This window comes from Grus americana, chromosome 1, assembly GCF_028858705.1.
Source record: "Grus americana isolate bGruAme1 chromosome 1, bGruAme1.mat, whole genome shotgun sequence".
Lineage (NCBI taxonomy): Eukaryota > Metazoa > Chordata > Aves > Gruiformes > Gruidae > Grus > Grus americana.
The window spans coordinates 25,575,442-25,601,164 of NC_072852.1; the positions used below are offsets into that span (position 1 = coordinate 25,575,442).

At 40.6% G+C, this 25,723-nt stretch overlaps 3 protein-coding genes across 12 annotated transcripts in view; 2 read left to right on the forward strand and 1 right to left on the reverse strand.

The window, feature by feature from the left end:
• The window catches only part of AASS (aminoadipate-semialdehyde synthase), a 32,631-nt gene extending 15,726 nt beyond the window's left edge, over positions 1–16,905 (forward strand). For 2 of the 5 annotated variants that reach the window (XM_054803663.1, XM_054803655.1), the window contains 10 exons: positions 2,872–3,001; positions 3,887–3,997; positions 5,320–5,428; positions 5,860–6,000; positions 7,906–8,073; positions 10,306–10,401; positions 11,978–12,093; positions 12,290–12,378; positions 12,704–12,880; positions 14,377–16,905. In XM_054803663.1, coding sequence (XP_054659638.1) covers positions 2,872–3,001; positions 3,887–3,997; positions 5,320–5,428; positions 5,860–6,000; positions 7,906–8,073; positions 10,306–10,401; positions 11,978–12,093; positions 12,290–12,378; positions 12,704–12,880; positions 14,377–14,495 — 1,256 coding nt within the window. In that variant the 3' untranslated portion in view covers positions 14,496–16,905. Of the gene's footprint in view, positions 1–2,871; positions 3,002–3,886; positions 3,998–5,319; positions 5,429–5,859; positions 6,001–7,905; positions 8,074–10,305; positions 10,402–11,977; positions 12,094–12,289; positions 12,379–12,703; positions 12,881–14,376 lie in introns of those variants that run through there. The other 3 variants (XM_054803668.1, XM_054803674.1, XM_054803683.1) reach the window with 3 other exon arrangements.
• The window catches only part of CADPS2 (calcium dependent secretion activator 2), a 508,886-nt gene that overhangs the window by 381,415 nt on the left and 101,748 nt on the right, over positions 1–25,723 (forward strand). The gene's annotated exons all lie outside the window — the stretch shown is intronic.
• The window catches only part of PTPRZ1 (protein tyrosine phosphatase receptor type Z1), a 142,295-nt gene continuing 138,589 nt past the window's right edge, over positions 22,018–25,723 (reverse strand). For all 6 annotated transcript variants that reach the window (XM_054803522.1, XM_054803503.1, XM_054803512.1 and 3 more), the window contains 3 exons: positions 25,500–25,642; positions 24,718–24,853; positions 22,018–23,058 (listed from right to left, as the gene is read on the reverse strand). In XM_054803522.1, the coding sequence (XP_054659497.1) occupies positions 22,918–23,058; positions 24,718–24,853; positions 25,500–25,642 (420 nt within the window). In that variant the 3' untranslated portion in view covers positions 22,018–22,917. The remainder of the gene's footprint in view (positions 23,059–24,717; positions 24,854–25,499; positions 25,643–25,723) is intronic.

Consider the following 25,723-nt stretch of genomic DNA (forward strand, 5'->3'; position numbering starts at 1 on the left):
AGTCAGATGTGGTAAATACTGGTTGCTTTAACCTAGATATCTTTTTCAGTTCTGCTTTCCTTATAATGGTAATGGCAGTAGGAGAAGATAATAGGAAGGAACACATGGAGGCAGGCAGACTGGATTTCTCCCTTTTAGTGATAATATTAGCATATGCAGGATTGGTAGGACTAAGCCATAGGTAAATATTGAGACTAGTCAGATTGAATCTGGGCCTTTTAGTCGTATTTGGCCTAGAGCAAAAGCTTAATGTTTTTATCTTTGTTGTGTTAAAAGTGGTGAATGGTGTGAATTGTTTTTCTTTTAAGCTATTAAGTTGTTCTTGGCTATAAATAGGAATTCTGTTAAAATGTATCGAAACAGAGTTTTGAAAGATGTCTATTTTAACCATATTTATCTATAAATGTATGGCTGTGTGGAATGAGGGATGGGATAAGCTTTTCTGGGCATGTGTTTGTTCACTAAATCTGCTAGTTGGCTGTGTTGAACCTGCATGTTCATCAAGACCTTAAAACTAGTTAAGGTTTTCCTGTCTCATTTAAAGCAAGCACAGCCTGAAAAAAAAAAAAAAAAACCCAAATTTTCCTCTTTGGACTTTTTCTTCTCCTGCTTCTTGCTTTTCAGTGAAGTAGTCTGTGCTTTTGCAGAAATAGCTACTACCATCAAAAACTGATTGAATACTTCACCTCTGCGTTTATTTGGCTAGGTTAAAGCAGTGACCGTTTCTGAAAATGGGAGAAAATTTGTACTGCATAGTGACCTAAAATACTTCAGGCCGCAAGATAAATTGTCGCACTAATTGAAAATGGTTGTTTTTCAGCAGGATGATGCTAATCCAAACCCAATTTACTTTTAAAACACATTGGGCATACAATGTTTCCATTGCAATCTTCTATTAAGAGTTAGTGCAACACAATGTTTCATTAAATAGGGAAGCACCAGGAGTGCCTTTTCTGTATTTCCATGTGAAAGTCAAAGCAAGAATAAAATCTCTGCCTGTTTCAATGCTATTTAATTATTGTTTCACATGAGGTTGTAAACCTGCAAGGAAAGGCACTTTTTGGGGTAGGCAATTATTAATTTTCCCCCCCTACCTTTCTAGTTGTACGGTGCTTCTCCAGCAAATTGATGAGCTTATGAATGTCAGTACATCTAGGACCATGATGCGAGCATGGTTTCTGGCATTCAAATTTTCTCCTACACCTCGTTCTGTCAAGCAAACCACTGGATGACTCATTTAAGTAAGGGTTGGTAGACCCAAGGGGTGATGTCCTCCCCAAATCAAAGCATGAAGATCAAGTCTGTTGTATGATTGTCCACCAAATAAATAAGGAAAAGAAAAATGGCTGCTTGGTTTCATAGTTTCATGTGGGATGTCATTGAGTTCCTACTTATTACTCTAACTTTGGTTCTCTTTCTCTCCTTTTTAAAGTTTTTCATTTGTCTGATCCTTTTGACTCCCTATCCCTAACAGTTAGTTTTTCCACTAATACTCTATCTCCGAAAAAAACCCAAAACTGGTCTGCCTGAATGGGCTAGTGGTACTTTTGACTTGGCATAGTGGAACTGGTGTTATATTTTGCTGCTCGTCATCTTTATTTTATTTTTCCCAGACCTCATGTTGTAGGATTATTTTTCCAGTTCAGATGAGCTGCCCTCTCCTATATCAATAGAAGTGTTTACTACAGCTTTTGCTGTTTTCTTGTGGTCTTTCTCTAAAACCTTTTTCAAGCCTGAATGTACGCATCCAGGTGTCCCTCTTGTGTGGCTGTTATTTGCATTCTTCACCCTCAAACACTTTCTTTAATTGATCTGCTTCTAGATCCAAGATAACTGCGCATTTCTAAGGATTCTAAAAAAATCTGATTTTATCCTTCCATCAGTGGTTTGGTCACTTGTTCTTTGAAAACTTTGTAATGTCCGTTTCTGTATAGTTTAACACTTACCAAAGAGTGGCAGGTGTTCATCTGAGATATCAAAGACTGAACCTCCAGTGTGTATGTTTTTTAAAACCTAGAATATACCTAGCCATGGGTTTTTATGAGGGGTCAGAGTTAAAGACATGGGAGTATGCTTTTGGGGTGGATCACAACCCTGCTTAGCCTATAAAAAAAGTGTTGGGTTTTTGTAACTAGTTAATGACATGTTTTGTGACACATTTCTATATAAGAGATGCATCCATTTAGCAGACTTTTTTCCCTCTCTCTAGAAAACACTTAGGTGTGAATGTGTGCTTCTTTCTGTTTAGTTTATCTGTTTTCCCACTATGTGAGTACTCAGTTACCTGGCAAATGTAGACAGTGCTGCTGTAGAAAACCATGCTGGGAGGAAACGTGCATGTGATGCAAGTGAACCAGTGGGTTCAGGGATGTCCTACTGCACAAAGATAGGTTTAACTGTCCTTTATGTCATGTTCTAGACCTACTTCTTCATAGAGTGGAAAAGAATGAAGATGACTTCTAGTTTTGCATAAATAATTTATGTTGATCTAGTCTGCTGATAGGAAAACTGCAGTTAAAACTTTTGTTAATTTTAAGTACACCCACAAAGTTGCTAATTGGTTACAAGTCTGTTCTTGTTACACAGCAGTAAGCGGTTCTTTACTTCTGAGAGTAAGTATTCTTTGTAGATTCTTGTTCTTGAGTTTTAGCTGCTATGGCTTGACACTGGCAATTGATAATAAAATTGACTGCTTTAGGGGAAGTAAGGTGCTTTATTTATTTCTCTTCAACTGTTAGTGAAGGAAAACATCCATGTACCTGTTTATTTTTGGGAAGAAGGACGTGTGTGCAAAGCACAATTATACATGGGAGTGCTTTGGACTTACCTTCATCTTTAGGTAACAATTGATGTGCTTTAATTTTAAAACAGCATCTGTCATGAAGGAACAACTTGAACAACTGACGAAAAAATACAGCAACGTTACTTCAGTTCATATGGATGTCATGAAGCATGAGGAAAAGCTGTCCTCCTTGGTGAAGAAACACGACCTTGTAATCAGGTCAGAATTCTGTGTAAAACATGATAGACTCAACCCTAAGTCATGCTGCTTCCTTCTCCTAGTTCATTGACGTAAATCAACCTGGTAATTTTTTTTTTTTTTTAATGCCCAAGAACTAAGGTCATATTTGTGTATGTAAACAGTTGTAACTGGCCACTGACTTCTCACATTGCGGGGCATCAGGAATTTCAAAGGGGCTTTGCAGCATCTCTTTAGAAGTGTTCACCAGTTACAAGGACAGTTGTCTTAGTATGAGGGGTCAGCTGCATCCACTAGCATATGTATTCCTGGGATGAAATTTGCATGTTTGCAAGGGCAGGCAAAATTCTGACATCCTGATCATTTCTCCTGAATATCCCATTAAGAAAGATCTCTTTCCAGGTATTGAAACAGGGGAGGAAATTACTTCATAGTCCTTGCCATTTTGTCCCCTTTGCCACAGATCTCATGAGTTTTGTTTCCTTTCCATGTAAGGCATTTGCTTTTCACAAAGTACTTCAGCAAGATCACGGTAATGCAAGCTTTCTCAAGCATGGTTTTACACTTTTGCATCTTCTAAACCTCCAGCATGCCTGTTGAGAAGGTGGCCTTGAAAAGAGGTTACTGGTTTGTTTTTTACAAAGACAAGTGTGACGAAAGATGCTGTCTAAAGAATGACTCCCCTATTGTCCTGCCCCCTGTTCTGAGTGCGTACAACAATGCTCTTCTGATAGGGTAGCATTTCACTTACGTAGGTATGAAACTGCTCAGGGCAAGGTAGGTATGACTGTTGCATTTACTTGAGCTCTTTTGTAGGCATACAAAAAACATTTGAGAGTGTCTTTCCAGTGACAGCATAAGTAACTAGTTGGATTTTGATGTTGCATAAATCTCCTTCAATTGTAGTTTGCTGCCATATTCAGCACATCCCTTGGTTGCTAAGAAATGTATTGACAGCAAAGTGAACTTGGTAACAGCCAGCTACTTAACACCAGCTATGAAAGAACTCCAGGAGAGGTAGGTGTGAGAGTAGCATCTCCCTGGCGTTGGTTCCTTCTTTAGTGCATTTTCTGAATATTTTTCAGTCCATTACACCTGCAGTGTTTATTGTGTACTACTACTATTTTCTGTGTTCTTTCTCCTTCCCTTTCCATGATGGAGGACTAAGTAGCTTTCCCCAAAGTTGCATGTGGAGGCTGTGGCAGAATGGAGAAATGAGTGCATACTCCATTCTGGTCAGACTAGTGCTCTAAACACTGGAACATACTTTTCTGCATGCCCCATCTTATTCCATGTTAATGTGCCTTCCCCTCTTCCCTCAAACCTGTCAGGATGTTTGAGCTGGGCTGATACTCAAGCTGAGCAGCTGGGCTGTCCTGTCCTACCAGTGACAGCAAACATATTTGTCATCCTTCACATTCCCCTAATAAAAACTCATTCTTGGCTTATTGTATCTACAGTAATACCCTCCTTCATGTCACCTTCTTTTGGATGGGCCCACTGTATTAGTCCCAAACTGGTCACAGTTCTAACTATTCTAATGTTTCTGTTGTCCTATTTATTAAATGATCGGCAGTTGTTTTGGGCATGCAGCTTCATCTCGGTGCTCCTCTCAGTCATGGTACTGGAAACTCTGAAGTGAATTGACGTGAGTGAGATGAGACTTCTACATGCTGTGTCTCTACAAAAGACAGAACAGAGAAAGCTAGACAGGTAGAGAACCAGTGTTGCAGACAATGGGGGAGGTTTAGGGGCCTCTCCTTCCCTTGCTGTGATGCCCAGAAGTCATAGCATGCTCTCAAAAAAGAAAAAAAGGACACTTCTCATTTGTCAAAACACAAAGTGATTTTGAGAATAAAATAAATCACCTCAGTTTGTGGTGATTAGTGAGCTGCTCTGGGAGTGTAGGCAACTGTTAAAAAAAAGAAAACCCAAATGCTTGTAATTTGGGAAAGGAGGCCTTTCAATCTTTCTCCCCTGCAGGAGCTGTTCAGGGCAATTATGACTAGCTCTGTGCTGTCCTCTGCATTGCTATCTTCCTGCATTACAGTGCTGTCCAGGAGAATGTGGGAGACAGAGTAGCTGGCAGGAATTTCTTTTTCCACCAGCCCCAAGATGTTGCAGCAAAGTAAGAGAAACCAAGGCTAGAATGACTTGTAGACAATTATCACTGTTCAGGTTTTAACATCTGCTTCTGGTTTTTTTCCCACAAGCTGCAGACAGGTCCCAGAATTTACTGTGTTGGGAAAAGTTCACTGGGCCTTTGTTGGACAGATTTCCTGAATAAAAGGGCAGTAATAGTGAATATTCTGACAGCTCTCCATTTCTGTTACTTTTAGTGTAGAAGCTGCTGGTATTACAGTTATCAGCGAAATGGGTTTGGATCCTGGTCTTGACCATATGTTGGCAATGGAATGTATTGACAAGGCAAAAGAAGTTGGTGCTACGGTAAGGTTGGCAGGTAGTGCATAGTTCTGCCAAGATTTTATTGGTTAAGTTGTTCCTTTAACACCACCCAGTTTTTGGGCATGTCACTGATGTGCAGTGGACTCTGGACACCTTACTTTTTCTCATGCTTGGAATTTGGTGCCAACTAATCCAATTGGTGAGACCATCAACTAAGATGGCTTTGCCCCAGTGTGTGGTTTGGTTTCCTCTCCTTTATGGGCAGTGCCTGCAGTGTGAGAGCTTGACACTGTTGCTCAGTGAAATTCTTTTGCTTTCCCCTGTCCACTGTAGATCTTCTGATTTGGTCCATGTGGGGGATAACATCAATGGAAAGTTTAAGAACTAATGGAGATTCTGCAGGGTAGCTCTGTACTGTTTGTATCCTGGTCTGTATTCTCTGCATTGATTTTTCCTGTGGATAAATCTGACAGGTTGTCTCCTACACTTCTTTCTGTGGTGGTCTACCAGCTCCAGAGCACTCTGACAATCCTCTGAGATACAAGTTCAGCTGGAGCCCACAAGGAGTGTTGCTGAATACGGTTCAGTCTGCTACATATTTAAAAAATGGAGAGGTGAAGTAATCCTAACATTTCCCTTTAAAGCCAGACAAAGAAGGTGGTATAGGGCTAAGGAGGGAACTGGGATTTGTAAGGTGCTGTGTTTACTTTAAAGCCAGCGACAGTCAGTTGCCTCAGCAAGTTGCACATATCACTTAATCCTGTGTTTGGAGCGTGATGGTGCCTGTCTGCTGCCAGTTTAATTCTTGGTATATGGAAACTGATTGCCAAGGAGGAGCATGTTCTAATGACTAAAGCACTGGACTGAGGTTGGTCTTCTGGGTTCAGCTTCCATCCCTGTTGTGCAGTGCTTTTGCCACTTAATTTCCCTGTCCTGGGCTCTGTGAAACAAAGGTGAGTGCATCCTTCTGCTTGCTTTTCTGTCTTGTCATGTTTGTAAACCAAACAGCTTCATTCTGTACTTGCATAGTGTATAGCAGAACTCTTGATTTCTTTTTCTTTTGGTGCAATTTGTAATACCAATAACCCACTGAGTGGGTTTTGTGAAAGTGTGCAGTGCTTTCTGATGTGTTTTATATAAGCTCTGTTGTGTTGTTTGTGCAGGACTCATTAGAGTAGAGTTAACCTAGCAAATGTCACTGCATCTGTTTTATGGAAAGATCATAACTGATTTGTGCAAAGCTATTGCAAGCCATTATCACATTTCTGCTTTCCAGTCCTGTCTCATCACTCCCACTTGCTCAGAGTAGTTACTGAGCAGGGGCTCTTCAAATGTCAAGGAGACTGCCTTGTATAACCACTGTAAAGTTTAGCTAATTATCTAAACTTTTTGATCTGCAAAACTGAGAAATCTTTTGAGATGTTTTATCATGACATTTTGGTGCTCTAGTGTTCTTACTGCAGTAAGAAAGGAGAAATTCAGGGATTGTACATTGGATCATTATTTAAAAAGCAATAGGATGTAGTTAAAAGTTTCAGATGAAGGGGTCTCTTGGAGAATGTGAAAATGTTTCTTACTTAATTCTGACCTGGTTCACCCATTGCTAGGAAAAATTATATCAAGCATATGAATGATTCATTATGAGAGCACTACGCGAGCTTGTCAGTAAATTGTGCAATTTTTCCTCCTTGCCACTAAATCCTTAGCTGTCTTTGACTGTTGTGCAGGATTCTTCCACACTAGTGTCTTGCCTCATAAACAGAATAAGATCTTTCAGCATTGCTGCAGACTTACTGCTTTAGTCTTTCTTCTACAAGGAAACCTTGCCCCTTTGCTCAGAAGTCACAGGATGAGTTTGTATTGAAGCTGCATAGCAGATCTGTGCATCAGCTGCTTGAAGGAAGCAGGGTTCAAGGCTTTGGTTGGGAGTGATAATAGAACTAGTCAACCTTATTTTGTTTTCCTTCAATGGTGCATTCTCTCTGTGCTTTGTAGATGCAAGTAAAGATACACATGGGCGGCAATTTTCTATCAGTGTGCTACCACCTGATTTATTTTAATCTTCAAAAAAAACCCACAACAAAACCCCATACTTTTCTTTACATTTGCCTCCCCCCCCAAAAAAAAAAAAAAAAATTTAGCCAAAAAGCAAGGAGCCTACGGGCAGAATCTCCCTTCACACTGGTGTAGTTTGGGGAGGTGCTCCAAAATGACACTAATATAAATGAAATGGGAACCTGCGACTTTAATATAAGTGCAGCAGGAATTAACAGTGTGTATGAGAAGGATATGGCTTGTTTGAGCCCTTTGATTAGCAATGGCTGACATAGTGCATGCTCCTCCATCACGGGATATGCTTAAATGGCTTGTGCAACTGCTTTATTTAGATCTGGCCTTTGTTTGCCCCAGAAACACTAAGCATATTATTCCTATTTTGAGCATACTTCATCTTTTCTGTTGTAAAATAAATGAAATAACACTGCTCTGAAATAATATTGCTGTTCTTTCACAAAATTTAGATTATCAATATTCCAGCCGGAGGAGCATTACTTGATTCTGTTACTCCGATGGATTTTTTCCCAGGATTAAATCTCGAAGGGTTTCCAAACAGAGACAGTACCAAATATGCTGAGCCATATGGTATTCAGACAGCTCACACTTTGTTGAGAGGAACCTTAAGATACAAAGTAAGTTGTTGTTATTGTTTTCCTCAAAAGATGAATGTTGTCATTTCAAGAAAACTATGTATTTAAAACTTCGCCTTTTATAGCTCTGTAGTTGCTGTGTATGAGCTCTCCACTATCCCAGTTGAGAGATAACTGAAAGCACTTCTTTCATTTTTTTTAATGTAGCTTTACTTAGTTTATGTAACAGGTGTTTGTTGCAAACCAGAAAAAGAGTTTTACTTGTTTTAGGCAGCTGGTCCATTGGCTTGCATAGTTTGTATCTGTGTTTCTTTTTTTTCCCTCTGGCTTTGTATTTGGTGTCAGATCAATGGAAGATTTAAAAAAGAAATTAAATAAATCTGATGGGTTTGTGTGGTGTGTTGCTGTTATGTATTTTTAAGAATTGATCTATTCTTTTAAAGTTGATAAAAATTTGAACTTACAGTTTGTTGCTTATATTCCTGTGAAAAACATAATGTAAAAATCTGACAGAAAATGATTGTTTTCCATCAAACTGAGAAAGTTTGTCATTAAGTAACTGGAAATCTTGAATTTGAGCAGCTTTAACATTTTGGTCAGTTAAGTAAAATGTTAAGAGATAATGTGTTTTCCTTCTGACTGATAGACTCTTCCTTTCGTTTGTTAGGTAAACAGAGCAGAATCAAAACATCTTATTTTTTCTTTCAAATTTCTTTTTTATTATTTTATTGGTCAATATACACTAAGGAGGAATAAACCTAAACCCATATTGAAGATTTGAAAAAGCTTTTATGGATGTTGTGATATGTCTATTGAGCTAAGGTTTATGACAAAGTTTAAGTTATGGTTGTTTTGTACATGGCTTGAGGAACGTGTATGTCCTTTCCCTCTTAATTCCTTTGCTGCAATACAACAGGATTTTTTTTCTTTATTTCTGGGAGGGAGGCTTGCTTAGCAAAAGAAGATGGAAGGGCAATGGGAATAAGGGTTACAGATTGCAATAGTTCTCCTTTTGTCAGTCTAGATACAATCTCTTGTTCAGAAGCTAACAATATGTGGAAGGCATCTATCTTGTCATGAAGTCTTAATATGACAGTATCTACTCTTCCATTTGGTGCTTGGTAAAATTTTCTTTTTTTTTTTTTTTTTTGTATAAGTGTTCGCACAAGGAAAAGCAAAAATGTCCGGGTGACATGAAGAGTTGTTACCAGTGTGCTGCAAGAATGATGTTTCTGTGGTTAGCACTGTTTTTTTAACCCCCAAAGCAGATCCATCACTTTGGGGTGGGGTGATGTCAGTAGGGTTGTGTGGAAGAGCTTGCCATACCTCTGCCTGCATGGTACCTACATGACACAACAGTGCTGAGCAGGGCAGAAGGTAATGTTGGCCCTTTGCACATGCTGCCCTGTTGCAGAGCAGAAAGCAATCTGTTCAGCGCGGAGGCTAACATCTCCTCAGAGTGCCTTTTATAGATTAACTTCAGAGAGTTAATGGAGTCAGTTTAAAAAGAGGTGTCAGAAGGATCTCACTGCAAGGCCATCAGAGCTGATAACCTAGTGCTGGTGGATGTGGCTCCTAATTACAATTAGCCGTCTTTCAGGGTGCTTTATTTCCACCATACTGCTTTTTTACAGTGTTTCTAAGTACTTGCATGTAATTCTTTTCAGACATCCAGCAGCTGCGTGGGAGTGTTAACAGGATACAAACAAAAAAGAGCAGAAACCAGTTGAGACTTCTTTTATTGTGTAGCCTATTGCAGCCTTTCAAATACTATTCCCCTGCTGTCCTGGTTGTCTCTGATACTCCTGAAGGAAAGATACAAACAGACAGGATTCTTATCTTTAAAATCAGTTTCTCTGACGTCCATACAACACACTGGTGTAAAACTGGGGTGAGCTGAGTTCAGCGCTGGGTGCTCTGTATTCAGCAGTTTGTTTATGGGCCAGCTGCCTGACATAACCCTATCTGTAATGACATGCTGGAGTTTGAACTAGTGCTGGCCAGCTTAGCCCTTTGATCTCATGAACCAATGGAAGTATTGATGGCAGAATAAGTCATTAAAGAGGGTATTGAAAAAGTAGAGGGAGGAGTGGAGAGGGGCTGGGGAAGGTACCCTCTGTAGCAGTAACCCCGCTGGCATCATGTTATTGTGGTTGTCCTCCCAAGGGAATAATGCTTAACACTACCATGGCTGTGTCCACTGCTGCATTCAAACCAAGGAGACCTCAGTTTCAAGTGATTATTATTTTTAACCTTGATATTATTTTATTTCAGGGATACTCCAAAACTATGGGAGGCTTTGTAAAACTAGGATTAATTAACCCAGATCCTTATCCCTTGCTAAGCTCAATTATGCCACCTCTAACCTGGGTGAGTTACTCTGATTACTCCGCCTTCTTTCCTCTGATTTATTGATGCTTTTCTTATTGCTAGGCTTGGGTGTGCTTAGCAATGAGAATCTTGTATTGCATCCTGGTCTTCTCTGCTTTTTGTTCCTGGAAATTAGGAAGGTTTTCTTCAGCAGGAAAGTAATTCAGTGCTGGAACAGGTTCCCCAGAGAGACTCTGGAGTCTCTGACACTAGAGGGTTTCAGGACTCAGCTAGACAAAGCCATGGCTGACGAGTGCTGGTGGTACTCCTGCTTCAAGTAGGGCATTGGGCTAGATGACCCTCAGAGGTTCTGTACAATATTTTTATGAATTGTCTTAGATTTTCTGTTAGTCAGAATCCAGCCCACAGCTGTGAGTTTGCAGTGTCCATATTGGTACTGGCCCATGCTCTTCAATGTAAAAGTATTTTTTAGGCCATCAGGAAGTAAGAGATCATGCCTAAATGAGTATATTAAAATCTTTTTTTCTGTTAAAACTCTGTACAAACTTTTTTTTTTTTGTCTTCTGTTATGCTGCTTTTCGGTCTTGCTTACTGATGCCTCACTTCATCTTTATCTCAACCAAGGTATGGCTCCTATGATGTACTACTGTTACATTTGACAATCAACGTTTTGGTTGTCGTGGGCAAAGCAGGGAATTTCATATTTCAGTATGGTGTAAAGAGAGCTGAACTGACAAACAACTTATTACTTGTCAGGTCTGTTTTTCTGTCTTGTGAGAAATTCTTCTTCCATTTTGCAAACTCCTGAGAGAGTAGCTTTGTTTATTGCTCATATGAACAAAATTCAGATTTGTCTCCTGTTCCCTCCTTGTGCTTTCATCAGCATTAGTCTGGAAAAAGACACCAGGCTTATGCTGTGCGATGGTCTGAGGAGAGCACAGTATTTCTCTGACGATGCCATTATTTCAAATTAAGAATGTCTTGAGTGTTCTCAAAACCAAGAAAGCACAAGGTGAAGAGGCCCAGTCTTGCTTGTCTCTGACTAACATACAGCACTGCTCATCTTCCCAAACTCCAGGAGGTTTTTGGCTGCCGTATGGGAATTACTTTTATTTTTTTGGAATGATTTGATTTGTGTCCACTTGCAATTTTAGGGTTGATATCTTCAAGGTTTCTTTGCAAAGATGGCTAGAATTTCCAGTCCTTCTAGCCTCAATGAATAAGTATACAGTGCCATGTAATCTGTGAAAATAACTATAAACTCATTAGTCTCACTGCAAACCTTGTCTCAGCAATGTTGTTAGATTTTAGTACTCTCCCTTTATCTCCTCTGCCTGGGAAGCAGACGAGACAGGCCAACCTGAGCTTCTAAACAAACTCTGCACTTCTTGCTTGCTTCATATCTTGTTCATAGCTCCATTTATTATCCATCTTGTTGCGATTAAAATTCTCAAACTATCTCACTTTCCCTGTATGCATACCCTGTCTTCTCAGAAGTTCTGGATATTAACTGAGCTTAGTGGAGCAGTGGGTTCTCAAAACCTTGACTGAAAACGGGTGGGAACAGATGTCAGGCCTTCAGGAACCTTTTTTCTTTTCTTTTCTTTTAATACAGAAAGAGCTCATGTGCAAACTGGTTGGAATTAAGCCACCTGCTGAGTACCATGTTCTTAAAGAAGCTGTATTTAGCAAACTGGAAAAGGATGAAAGTCAGCTAGAGGCAGTGGAATGGTAAAATGTTCCAGTGATTTTTAAAGGTTTAAAAGAAAAGAAAATAAAACAAAACCAAAAAACAGGTTTGCAATTCTACCCAATTTGGTCCATGTTGAGACTGTTAAACTGGTATGCTGAACAAGCTGGAAATTACAAAGCTGAGACTAAGCTGTTGATAGGCACTGATATAAGTCTGTCTCATTACTTCTGCCAGGCTAGGTTTATTGGGAGATGAACCAGTTCCAGCAGCAGATTCAATTGTGGGGGCTCTTGCAAAGCACATGGAGATGAAGTTGCCCTTTGGTATGAGAAATTCTTTTTCATGCCTTTGAGTGGAACATGTCGCTATCTCTTAGCCTTAATTAGATTAGCTTGTTCACCTTCATTAAAAATCCTTCATGTTAGGTTTTTTAATGTTTTGTGATGTTCTCTATTTTCCCAATTTATTCTTTTCTTTCCCTGTTATGTTTTTAGTTTCATCTTTATATTCTGTCCTCCCTAATAGTTCTTATGTTGACTCACTTCCCTGATATATGTGTTGTGTATGCATAGTGCCTTGCTCATCGGGAACTCCATCTTGCTACGATTGAAATACAACTACTGAATAGTTTGTGTGCTTTTCTCTTAGGCACTGGAGAGAGAGATATGATTGTTATGAGAAATGAAATAGGTCTCAGGCATCCTTCTGGTCATTTGGAAAATAAATTTATTGATCTGGTTGTCTATGGTGATAACAAAGGATATTCTGCGATGGCTAAAACAGTAGGATACCCCACGGCTATTGCTGCTAAGATGGTTCTAGATGGTAAGTGACTGTTCAGGCTTTGGCACCAGTATTTCATCACTGGATCTTCCTGACTATAGAAAGCAGATATGTAGTGTTTCTGAAGTGTATATACTTTATTTTGGTTGGGTTTTTTTTTATTTAATCAAACTTTTCCTGCATATATGGATATTTCAGTGACTTTTCTTAACTTCTTAATCTATAGAGATTTTTAGTAATTTAATCTTAAGTGTTTCGCTGGTATAGAGAGGGCCTTTGGCATTGTAAATTACAATTGATTATGCCACGGTGAAGCAGGCTAAAATATACTTGTGCTGAACAAACTAGTGACTTCAACTTCTACTTTCTGGATTGATCAAATTTGAGGCTTGGGGCATATTACCTGATCATGTTGTGTGTATATATGAACAGGCAGACTCTGCGTAGTCATCACCATGTTTAAGGCAATAGTGTGACTTCCCCTTGCATACTCTTAATCTTTAGAACTTCATTCTTCTCCTGGCTAACCGAAATGAGCAAAAACTTTAGGTTTGGGTGAGTTGTTTTTGTCTTTTTTTATAATTTAAAAAACCCAAACCCCAAAATTTTGAAGTTTAGATCCTTTTCACCTAATCACAGTTTCACAGCTAGTATGCTACTATTTCAAAATTTTTTCCCTTGTTCTTTGATACAATACTGCTGCTGTGTGAGAACATAATGACAAGGTTGATAAATCTGCATATATATATATACACACGTAAAAATATAAAAATTAAAGTTTATATAATTGCAAATTGTTATTTTACTTGCGGTGGGTTGACGTTGTCTGGCTGCCAGATGCCCACTCAGCTGCTCTCTCCCCCTCCTCAGCGGGACAGGGGGAGAAAATAAGATGAAAAAGCTCATGGGTTGAGATAAAGACGGGGAGATCGCTCACTAGTTATTGCTACAGGCAAAGCAGACTCAACTTGAGGAGAACTAATTTATTGCCAATTAAAAATAGGTTTGGATAGTGAGAAATAAAGACAAAACAACACCTTTGCCCCCACCTCTTTTTCCCAGGCTCCATTCCTGACTCCTCAGGCTCTTTCCCTCTGCCCTGAGCGGCACAGGCGGATGGGGAATGGGGGCCTGTGGTCAGTCCATAACAGCTCCTCTCTCCTGCTCCTTCCTCCTCATGCTTCTCCCCTGCTCCCCATGGTCTCTCCGTGGGCTGCAGGGGAGTCTCTGCTGCAGCGCCTGGAGCACCTCCTCCCCTCCTCCTTCTCTCACCTTGGTGTCCCAGGGCTCTTTCTCACACTTTTTCCTCACTCCTCACTGCTGTGCAGGGTTTTGCCCTTTTTAAAAATACATTTTCCCAGAGGTGCAGCCACCGTCCCCTGCGGTGGGTGGGTTGGAGCCGGCTGGAACCAGCTGTGTCTGGCACAGGGCAGCCCCGGCCTCTCCTCAGAGAGGCCGCCCCGCAGCCCTGCCGCCAAAGCTTTGCTGGGTAAACCCAGTACAGCACTTAACGCTTTTTTTTCCTACCTTTATTTCAGGTGAAATAGATGCCAAAGGTATGGTTATACCATTGACGAAGAACGTTTACGGACCAATACTTGAACGTGTTCGTGCAGAAGGCATTGTGTACAGTACTCACAGCGTTATCAAACAGTAACTGGAAGCAGGGGATTGAATTGGGTTTCGGCTTTGGGTGTCGTCGTGTCCCTCCCCACCTATCTCCCCTTAAGAATCTCGAATTGGACCAGCTAAAGCAGCACCTGCCTTTTCGCACACAAACGATGCCTTCCATAAAACTGGTGGCCTGACTTTGATGATGGAACTGTAGATACCCAGATGCATGAATTGTGGTATTTTCCTCTGAAAAGAGTTATGCTTTCATGTACATGTCTCAGCATCAATCAGGTCTTTCCTTCTATCTTTGCTGAAATATCTTGGAAGGGGATTTTTTTTTTTTAATTAATAGAGTTTATATTCTAAGTGTATAGGGTTATTATTCAGACAAATTTAAGCTGAAAGAAAAATCGATTGGTGAATGAATTCCATTGATTAAGCTTGATTGTTCACGTAGTAAAAATAATTTCTCAGAATAACAGAAATGAAAGTGATAGTTTAATTTTAAGTCCCATTATCCCTTTCCTTTTAACAGTATTTGTGAATGTTTTCACAATAATATATGCAAGAAATAGTTTAGAAATTCTGCACTACTAGCAAACAAGATCCTGTTAAATCTTGAAAATGTTCAGTTGTTAAATATTTGAAATCTGGATCTTAATATTTTTGAAATCCTTCTCTTATGAATGTAAACTTAAATTAATTGGAAGAGGGAGGAGGTTTGAAGCAAGCCTCTCCCCCCATATCCCTTCCCGTTCCAGAGTGGAAGCTGGTTGCCATACGTTGAAGTACCTGCTGTTACGTGTTGCCTTCTGATGCAAAGAGCACATCAGCCTTTGGCTCTGCAGCTAGGAAAGGCATTCTGAAATACAACACCGTTAATGTCATTTGGAGCAGCTTCTAAGCACGTTTACTCTTTCCACTTACACTGCGTGCCTGGTCCAGGTTAAGTACTGTTACAAAGGGAATAAGCAGCTGTGAAATGCAGTAGGCTTAGAGGTTTAAATCACTACTTTTTGAGTTAGCTTCTGTCCTTTTGCTATCACGCTTTTGAAGAGTTCATTTGGGAGCCTATCCACGCTACTCACTACAGTGCCACTTTAGACTGATGAGAGTTTGCCAGCGTACCAGCTCATTTGATGCCCAGTGCTGTGTTGTACAGACGTGCCAGCCTGGCTCTAGCAGCGGTTTAGCCACATCAGCCAGAATTGAACTTTAGCCTGAGTGCAGCTTCTCTCTGACAAAACAGCAGTTGCTTCCTTCCAGCTCAGGGCTGCTTCTGTGGCTTTTGCTCAGGGATTTCTGCACCACCTTGCAATGCAAGCATGGCTTAGGCTTCACCAGTTAGGGCTGTGAGATGCAATGCTGTGGGCACGTACCATTTGCACTGGTACCTGTGCAACTGTCTGGAGCTCCCCTTTTCTAAAGCTGAATACCGGTGCTGGAAGCTTTCTGCTTTCAGCTTTGCTAACAAGCGCACTTTGCTGATAAACGCACAGCTTTTTGCTTCCTGAGAAGCACAGTGCTATTATCATAGTCCCAAGGAGCTGGAATTCCAGGTGTTGCTTTGCCCGGTAGGAAAAGCAGCCATAACAATAGCTGAAGTTTTGATCTCCAAGTCTTGCTACTCAGGAGTTGGATTTTCTTTGTGCATATGTAATGAAGTAGCAACTGCAACAAAGAGGAGGGTGAAAGGAGCCAAAGGGAGAAGGAAGAATGAAGGGCAGAGTATTACTGTCAAAGAGGAGGGCTTTTTATACTGAACCACTGAATGCTTTTGTACTGTCACATTTGAGTTCTGTTACAGGGCCGTGCATGTTCTGAGCATCGGATGAAATCCTGGCTCCACGAAGCTGCTTTGCTTCCCACTGGCCGTACAAGCTGCGGGTCTGGTGTGTGGCTGGTACGTGCAGCTGGGGTAAGGATGGAGCCTGCAATGGATGTTCTGCTCTCTGCTGCCTCCTCCTTCCCCTGGTAGATTAAAGGCCTACAACTAAGGGTTAAAATTAGACTTGTATCTGCTGGTCCTTTCCAGTCCAGCTTGGTGAGACCAGGATTTCACTCCAGAATGCTCTGTTCCCTCCTTTACCCCACAAATACACAACCGTGGAGTTGTGATTCTGTATATATGCATGCACCTTGCTTGTTTCTGCCTAGAAAATGCATTATGCAAAGAAAATTTGAATTTTTAAAAAGTATGTAATCTCTTTGGAGCACAAAAAGAATGAGCACTACAGAGTGTTTTCTTCAAGAAACACTGCTACTATTTTTGAAACACTTTGTATCAGAATATATTTCTGTTTCCCAGTGCAATGCTGCTTTTTGTTTTCTATGTTTAGACTTCAATGAATTTATTGCTCAGCTTTTGTATGAAGATTAGACTTCTCAGTTCTCTCTGCATATTACTGGAAAGATAATTGTATCTTATATTGAAAAATAAATCTGAAAACCTGCGTTTCATTGTCATGCCATCTTTACAGTCTAATGAGATGTATATGAATGGGATTTGTTTTTTTACATAGGTGGTTGTATTGAAAGGGTGTCTACACATGGACTTCTCTATGTACTTGAAATACCTTTCCATTCTTCTTGCTAGACTCACAAGAGAAGACTCTTCAAGGATTGTTTAAGCATCCCCATCTAACACTCATATATATATTTATATACATATATATACACACATATATATCTCTCTCTGTACCTAGACATCATCTTCAGTTATAATCTTAAGAGATGCAATTTTTTTAGCACAAGTTTTGTGCTTGGGTACAAAGACAACTACTTAAGTGGAAAGCTGCAGAACAGTGGATGTATAACATCTCCCTGTACCCCAGAAAGAAATGAAAACTCGGTGTCTCGCTGCCTGTCTCGGCTTGAGGGCCTTGCTCGGCTGAATGTGTGGTTTGGTCTCTGCTCTCATTGCCTGGGCTGAAAGGCTCTTCAGATGTTCGTTCACGTCAGGCTGCAAGGAACAGATTATTGGCCGCTGTGTGTCTCTTATTTTTTCATTTCGCAATTTATTCCAGTGCCAGCTCTCCATGACAGACAAGATCCCAGTTTCTTTCTGAAATAGAGGTGCTCAAGCCCCATTATACTCAGGCTCCCTTCCCTGCCTCAGTGTTTCACGCTCTTTTTGCCCCGGATATTCCTGCAGATGAGAATGGCATCCCTTTTCAGGGACTGGAGCACAAAAGTGTGACTGCCAGACAAGGGCATGCACTCATAGCACAATAGCTGTTCAAGGGGAATAAATATCTGGGGTAAAGTGATTGTAATTGGGCTGGAAAACTAACAAGGAGGGGGAGAAAAAAATTAGCTTTGAGTGTCCAGCAGAATTTATCAAGACCAAATCAGACCATCCTGAATACACTGTGACTAATTATAGGGTCACAGTATGTGACTTTGCTAAAACAAGGGAATGAGTTCAGTAAGCCAGAGCAGTTTGGGGTTTTTTTTTCCTACTTTTTTGGTTCTAAAAAGAAAATAATGCAATTGGAAACAGAGGCGAATCAGAGGAAATGTGTCCAGATGTCCTGAGACTTCTCTTCCCTCTCGCCCCTTTGAAAGTAAAGTCCCTAATCCAGCACGGCACAAACCTGTGGAACAGAAACGGATGGTCAGACCTTCGCCTTGCTGCAGGGGAGCAGTGAAAACCAAGACCATACCCTAGGGCGCCTCAGACTTAGGGTGGTAGTTGGGCCCCCGTTTCTGTTTTAACCTCAACAAGACGACGCGACTCCTCTCCTCCCCAGCCCTGCTTTGCTTGCGCTTCAGAACTATTCGAGAGAGAAACGAGTTTAACTTTGCTGAGCTCATCTTGAAGTAAGCATTCACCGCAGAAAATGCCAACCCATCCGAAATAACGCGTGTTACCAGAGCACATCGTGATGAACTGTGCCAGGTAAAGCATTGTGATAAAACATTGCTGGCTAGTTTAGTCAACTGATTTTCAAAGTCTGTACCAAGGTCTTTAACTAATATGCTATTGTACTGATAGCTATGAATTTGTGTGACTTCTAGTCATCATTTATTGCTCACTTTTGTAAAGCTTTTCTGTAAGGATTAAATCATACCATCACAATCACTAAAAAGTTGGTGATGTTAGTAAATTACTTGTTTGCTTTTTTTTTTTTAACTCTCTACTGCCCTATGATTTCTTAGGAGGAAGCTCACTAGTCAAGTTTTCTTGGCACACGTGATTTACAGCTTTGCAAAAAAAAAAAAAAAAATCTTAAACTGACGTTGTTTATTAATATCCTACTTCTTGCAGGAGATGATACATCTTTTCCACACTTGACCCAGTTTGAAAAGGCAGGCTGTATGTCTTTGGAGTCTGTAGCTTGGATTACAAGAAAAAAATTAATTAGAATATGGCCTTTGTCTGAGAGGGGAACTGACACGCATTTATTAAAATCTGTAATCCATCACGGTTGAAGATTATAGAAGATTTTTTTATGATTCTTATTTTTTTCTAGATCAGAACCAATATGTGTGAGTAAAGAGATTATCCTAAGCACTTATGTTTTAAATAACTTGTCAGCATGCTAAGATGATGAATGTGATTACAAACAACTCTGGAAGAAACCTTGCACGACAGCTGATTCCTTGGATTATCATTTTAAAATGTCTGCAAAACATTTAGGGTGAAAGGAACAGTTATATCAAGACGGGATTTTAGAAAGGAGGATTCCTTTTTCGGTTTTGGTCCGTAGAGGCTTGAAAAACATAGCAGAATTAATTGGCCTAAAAAGACTTTGTATATACAACTATATGAAACTGTAAATACATGAATAGAAGATATCAAAATAAAAAGCATGAAGTTATGTGAGGCTACGAGCCAGTTTTCCTAAAGAAAAGGCTGGAGAAGTAGCACAGGAGCATTACAGTTTCTATGTTATGTGCTAATGTGGTGAAGAGCAGAAGTACACGCTAAGAAGATTATGGAATACAGTTTGCAAATGGCCATAAGATCACAATTAACCTCACTCATATGGGCACCCCTAGAGATTAAGAAAGGAAAAATTGTGTCTATGTTTTTGGAACGAGAGGGGGGAATTATATAATATGGTTGTCCCCCTTAGCCTAGATGTACAAGTGAGGGCGTCAGTCAACCAGAGTGCTTTAGAGGAAGTAGAACGGAATGCCCAGGCCGCCTGGAAAAAGAAGATATTCCCTTCCTCAAAGAGCCATCGTTACACATCTCTGTGTACACCAACTTTCTGCCTGAAAGCTGTGAAGAAAGTGCATGCGTAATTCAACAGTGTTCAAAAATGTGTATCGCTTGGGACAATGAGCCCGTTCTCTACATTTGTAACTCTTATCACCCCCCAAATAATACAAATATAATAAGGAAAAAAAAATCTAGATCCTATTTTTCACAGGTGTTTGATTTTGCTAGGGATCCATTTTAAGTTCACTTGCACTTAGAAGCCGTATCTCAGTCCCGTTCTTCCCTGAATTCGGCATTAGCAAATATGCAGGTATGACAAGGACCACAGGGAAAAAAAAAACAACCCCAAACCCCCATGTAAAACCTGAATAAAGATGTCTTGGCTCAGAAAAGTAGGTTCCCTCATTTCTGAATCATTCAATCAACTAGTTATGGCTGTGAACTAAAGAGGCGGGCACTAGTACCTGCAGGCACGTGGCCGCACCCCTGGCCCGAGGCTGAGCTACCGGCACAGAACCTGAGAAACTGCACGGCACGGGATGGGAAACTGCTGAGGGGAGCAGGGGTGAGCAGCTGGCAGTGCCATGGGCTCTGGCTGCGTTTCACGGGCGGTTCATGAGGAGGTGTGTCGGGGAAGGCCAAACTCTGGCAGAGACCTTCTGGAGAGGAAAGCTTGCAAGGCCAGAAGTACCGAGGTCCCTGTGTTGATAATACCATGTACGGCTGAGATGATCTAAGTAGCAGCATCAGAGGCTTCACATTTGGGTATGGCTGTAACAAAACTGGGGCCCATGTAAAAAAGGTAGTTAGGTAATTAGGTTGTTTACCTGCAAAGAGACGGGAAGACCAGGGTGGAGAAACAGAGGGATCAAGGTGGAAAGGGGAAGAATAAGAGAGGGAAAATGGAGAGAAGGGGGGTAAAAGGGGATGCGTGCGTGTAAGCAGGCTGCTGGGCAGTACTCTTGCCCGTCTGCGCCCGTTACCTGATCCCTGCCCCCTGTCCTGCCTTCTTTTTAAATCCTGTTTTCTGTGTGATGAGTCCTGTTTCTACCACTCTCTCTAGTATGCGTGCGTGTGTGTGTATGTCCCTGTGCGGAATACCTGCCCTGCGTGGTCCCTGGCCGGGCCTGCAAAGGGGAATTGGGCTGACACAGGAGAATTATCCTGCGTCCGGCTCTGGCGGACAGGGGACAGGAAACCCTGGGGCCCCAAGCCCGGTGGAATCGGCCACTCCATAATGCCTGGGACTGCGTTACTGTGGTTATGAAGAGAAGTGGTCAAGTGCAAAACAGAATTCAAGCGCATTAAATGTTAACACAGTTTTACAAAATAAACTATACATTCCATTGATTATTTTGTCTATAGGATTATTTTTTTTAAAAAAAAAAGGGACAAGAGCAGGAAAAAGTCTACTTTACTGCTAGCTATTCTGTCATTGTGTGCCATTCTGCATCCTGGTCTACCACCTCACACTCATTTCATGTATCAACAGTTCGAGGATTTTTTAAAGTTTCCACTGGTTAGATTCCTCTAAATCTAAATTTGTTTTGGCTTTGTTGCAGCTCCACCAGTCCTCAATCCCACACTGCTGAAAGGGGTCTAGATCTATCTGCTGACACACGGAGAGCCCTCACACACCCTTGCATCAGGACATCAGTTGACTAAAATCTCCAAGTCCACATCAGGTCCATCTTCTCCCATCCTCATTTTTCATCTAAGATACTGTCCATTAGTTTATCTGGCATTCTGGTCCAGAACCATCTCTGTGCTCTCAGTATTTCTAGGTAGCAACTGAATGTACCAAAGTGAGAAGAGAGTCTCAAGGCCTGTGTTACTTTAATCAAAGATCTAGTCTGCTCCAGGCTGCTCCACCCTCAGTGCTACAACCCTCAGTACAATCAGTACCTTTTCTTACCAGTTCAGAAGGTTACAGACAATAATTGAGTGCCCAAGTCGAAACATTTTGCTTTTGTTCTTGCAGAGATTCCTTGCTTTGCTGCTTGCCAGAGTTTGGCTTTTGCTTTGCCAAAGGAGGCAGCAAAGAGCTCAGCAGCTGACTGACTGACCTGAAGCAAAGCCAGCATGGAGGGGTGGTGTGCGGGGGGAATTAAGGCAGTTTGGAGGCCCGGGACAGCCCATTAGCCTGTGGGCAACCAGATCAGGAGATGTGCAAGGAGAGGCTAAAAAGGAGCTAACGTGGACAGTGTGGGTATGGGTGGAAGTGGAGCAGACATTAAATAGCAAAAACGTTTTCCAAAAGTGTCTTCTGAACTCACAGATTCCACAGCAAAAGCAGCCGTCTCCAGGTCAGCCTTGAGCCCTTATTCTTGTAAGTAAAAGCTCTCCTATGTGACAGTGGAGATGGTTCTCTGTATGTGGTAGACCGCTAAGCACAGACTGGAATATTTATATTTATTTTTGCAATGCCATAGGTAAAAACAATTTAACAATGCCAAGTACAGGTGTTATTCTCATAAAAACTTCTCATTTCAAAACAAATGATTTCTATTATTTCCCACAAAAAGTTAAAATCACATGCAGCTATATGAAGGTTAATTGCTTAAGATGCACAATTATATATCAGAAGACTTTGTTAAAATAAAACATACTGGACTACATCATTTTAACAAGGCAATTACACAGAACTAGAAAACTGACTCTGTAGTAAAATATAAAAATCTACAATTATAAATATAAATTTGGTCCATGGAATCACTACAGAAGTAGCAGTATTTACAGTAAGTATCAGATTACTATTCTAAATGTCTAATTGAAGTCTTAAAATGTTGAATGTTATGGAGAACAGTATTTTATTTACATTCTACTATATTAAAAGTTATATTTCTAGCAAATGTAAATTGTTATAAATACAGCAGAGAAATCAAATACTAAACCCATGACATGTTTGTAATTGAGAATCCTCTAACATCTATAAATATGATAATTTTTAAGTTAAAAGTAAAGCCAGATAAATCAAAAACTAATACTGAAAAAACATACCACAATTCAATTCTTAGAAACACTGTAAAAATCAATCAAGTTAGTCCAGACATAACAACGTATTACAAGAAATCTTTCAAGAAAAGGCACACATTGTTAATGATAAAAGTTCGCAGTAAAGTCATATGTAACAGAAGTGACTGTTTGCTTGAGCAAGGGTTGGGATCTGATTATATATATAGTAACTGGACAGACTGCCCCTCCCACAGAATATAAAACTGAAAATAATAATGGTAAACTCCAGGTGTGACTGGTGCGATGTAGGTATGTGTGTGTGTTTAATCTGATGTGTTAATTAAACTAAAGATTCTAAACTTTCAGCTGCATTTCCATCAGGTAAAGCTGAGCCGTTACTGTCCATAGATGCTGAGGGGTTTTCTTCTTGCCGTGTGCTGACGAGGCTGAGAATAGCTTTGTACAGAAACTGGTACTGTTCCTGGAGAAGACATGAGGATACAGTCAGTGTGGTGTCAGAAATAATGACACTAGATTATCTTGTAATATTGTTACTCAAAATTAATTAACAGCCGATGTGTCAGTCTGTTAATGTACTGTGCTCCACAATTTATTGTGTTACTTAGCAGCTTTATTAATTTTCTGGCTAATGGCTCCCCCTGTACACAATGTAAAGCACAACATTAATGAACATAGTACCGGTAGGGGAGAAAGCTGTATTTTAAAAGAAATATTATGTGCTGAATCTGATCCTTGTTAAAGTCAACTGCAAAGTTCATTGACTGAATGGGAGCAGGATTAGGGCTACTATTTGTCTGTTGGCTTTTTCTTCCCCTTGAGTATGTTCTCATTTTTGCCCTCTGAATCCTATTGAGGCAGATTTTTTTTTTCTTTTTGGTACTTTTTGAAGACCCTGCCAAGCATAGGAAGAGAGATGAGACTTTATGGGAAGATGTACTGGGGAGGAACTGCCTCGAGGGAGTGGGGGGTCTCGGGTGCAGTGGGAGACAGGGAGTGCCAGAAGCCCACTGGACTGCAGCGTGGGCTGGGAAGGGGGAAACAGCTGGATGCTCTGTGCAGGGCAGCATCGCCAGAGCGCAGGCACAGTGTTAAGTGCCTGCATCCGGGTAACAGTGGATGCTCTGAAAGGGCAGAGGAATATTTTGGGTTCTGTGATGGATATATGAGGATGAAGTATTTCTGTGACGGAAGGAGTGGAGAGCAGGAAGACGGACTGAGTGGGGTTTGGGGCCTGGACTATTAGGTTGCACTAAGAGATACGGGGTAGAAAGAACAACGAATTTGAAAATCTGCAGTAGGAGGATGGGAAACTGGAAATCTGAAACAAGGGGCCCAGGTATTTGCTGGAGGGTCCTGGGGCAAGAGGAGTGAAGGTCCTAACAGTGCTGCTGAGGTGGGAAGAGTTCCCATTTTCACTGGATTGCCTTCCAGGCACCTCAGTCTGGGCTAGCTGGGCAGGGCAAGGGGCAAACACATCTGGAGTCCTGGTTGTGCTGTCAAAAATGTGATAATGCTAACCCCAATGTTTCACTCTCAAAGTGTTCTCCTTATTACATCCCTTGTAGCTCTACAGCAGTCAGATTTGTAGTGATGTGACCAAAGGGGCATGGTTTGTAGTTTTTAATTTCCGTGATTAATTTTCAGTTGTATGACACTGACTTAGTAAGTAATTCGTATTTGTTATAATTTTCATGGTTTTTTCTTTCTGTAAGCGCAGTGACAATGAGGTCAAGTGACCATTCGGCAGATCTTCAAAGATCAAAGTCCATCCTGAAATGGAAAACTAGGGTAACTACTTCAGGGTCTACTTGGAGTACAAATTTATTCCTGCTGAATCAAACCCTTCATTTATATGACATAGTGTAGATTTTATGATGATGGTGGCAGATCTGCACATTTTGAATATGACCACTTGATAATCACATAACAGGTTTTCACAGGAAATATTTTGTTTTGGAATAAGCAGCAGGAGCACTACAGCACCTTTGGAAGACAGTTTTGATTAACTCAGGCAGAAACTGAATGCCAATGGTTCAGTGATGTTACCCAAAGATCTAAGCATGCTAATAATACCACACACAGGAAAAAACAACATGCACATGTTTTGCTTATTACTTACAATGTCTGTAAAGACTCCAGGCCTCATCAAATTTATCATCTTTGCTACCTGGTAAACATCCACTGAGTTCTCATTTTCCAGTTGATGCATCAGTGTTGTTAATGCACAGAAAGTGCCTGCTGTCACCCCTCCATGCCTTTGCAAAGTAAAAAAAAAACAACCACAAAACAAACAAAACACACAAAAAAAGTCTCTAGAAACTGGATCAAGTTTCTACAGCTGGAGAAAATACAAAATCCAGGGTAAACTGATAAGATGAATTTCTGTCATGTGATCTTTACACTTTCTGAAATAGGCCTGCCCCAGCAGTGCCTTAACACAACGTTCACAGCACCTGGCTACAACTTCTGCAGAGTCTTTAACAGCCAGTCTTAGAGTTATTTCTCTGCAATCCTCTACTAACCAAATCCTGAAGGCCTCAGGTCCTTCAGTATTTCAACATTTCAGTATTTTTGGCCATTATTAAACAGATGGAGAAGGGTAACGTGACTAATCTAAATAGTCTTACTTCTTTCAATAATAGACAATGAGCCTTGATTGATTTCCTCTCCGGTGCCCTACTTGACAATCATCCGGAGTATCAGAATGGTAGACTTGAAAAATGAACATTGAACTGTGATAAACCAAAAATGTTTCTTTTTTTGATGCAGCTGAAACAGAAGCAGCAGCAGTATTGTTAGGTGCAGACTTTGTGCTTTGTTTCAGCGGCTTTCACTCTAAATGAGATGAAAGGATAGTTCCACAGAAAAACATCAAAACAAACTGAAAGCTGCAGTTCTTACTCGTCATGTACAATCATGGGTCCATCACGGTTGGAAGTTTCCTCTTTGATGATGCTGATCAATTCAAAAGTTTTACTAATAGGACTATCAGGATTTGGCCATTTTGGACACTGAAAATGCCTCACTTCAAGTACATAGTCATCCTAAAAGAATGAAAAAAAAGTTAATAAATTGGGTAAAAGATTGATTGTCTTTCCAGTCTGGCACCAGCCTCCAGATACAGA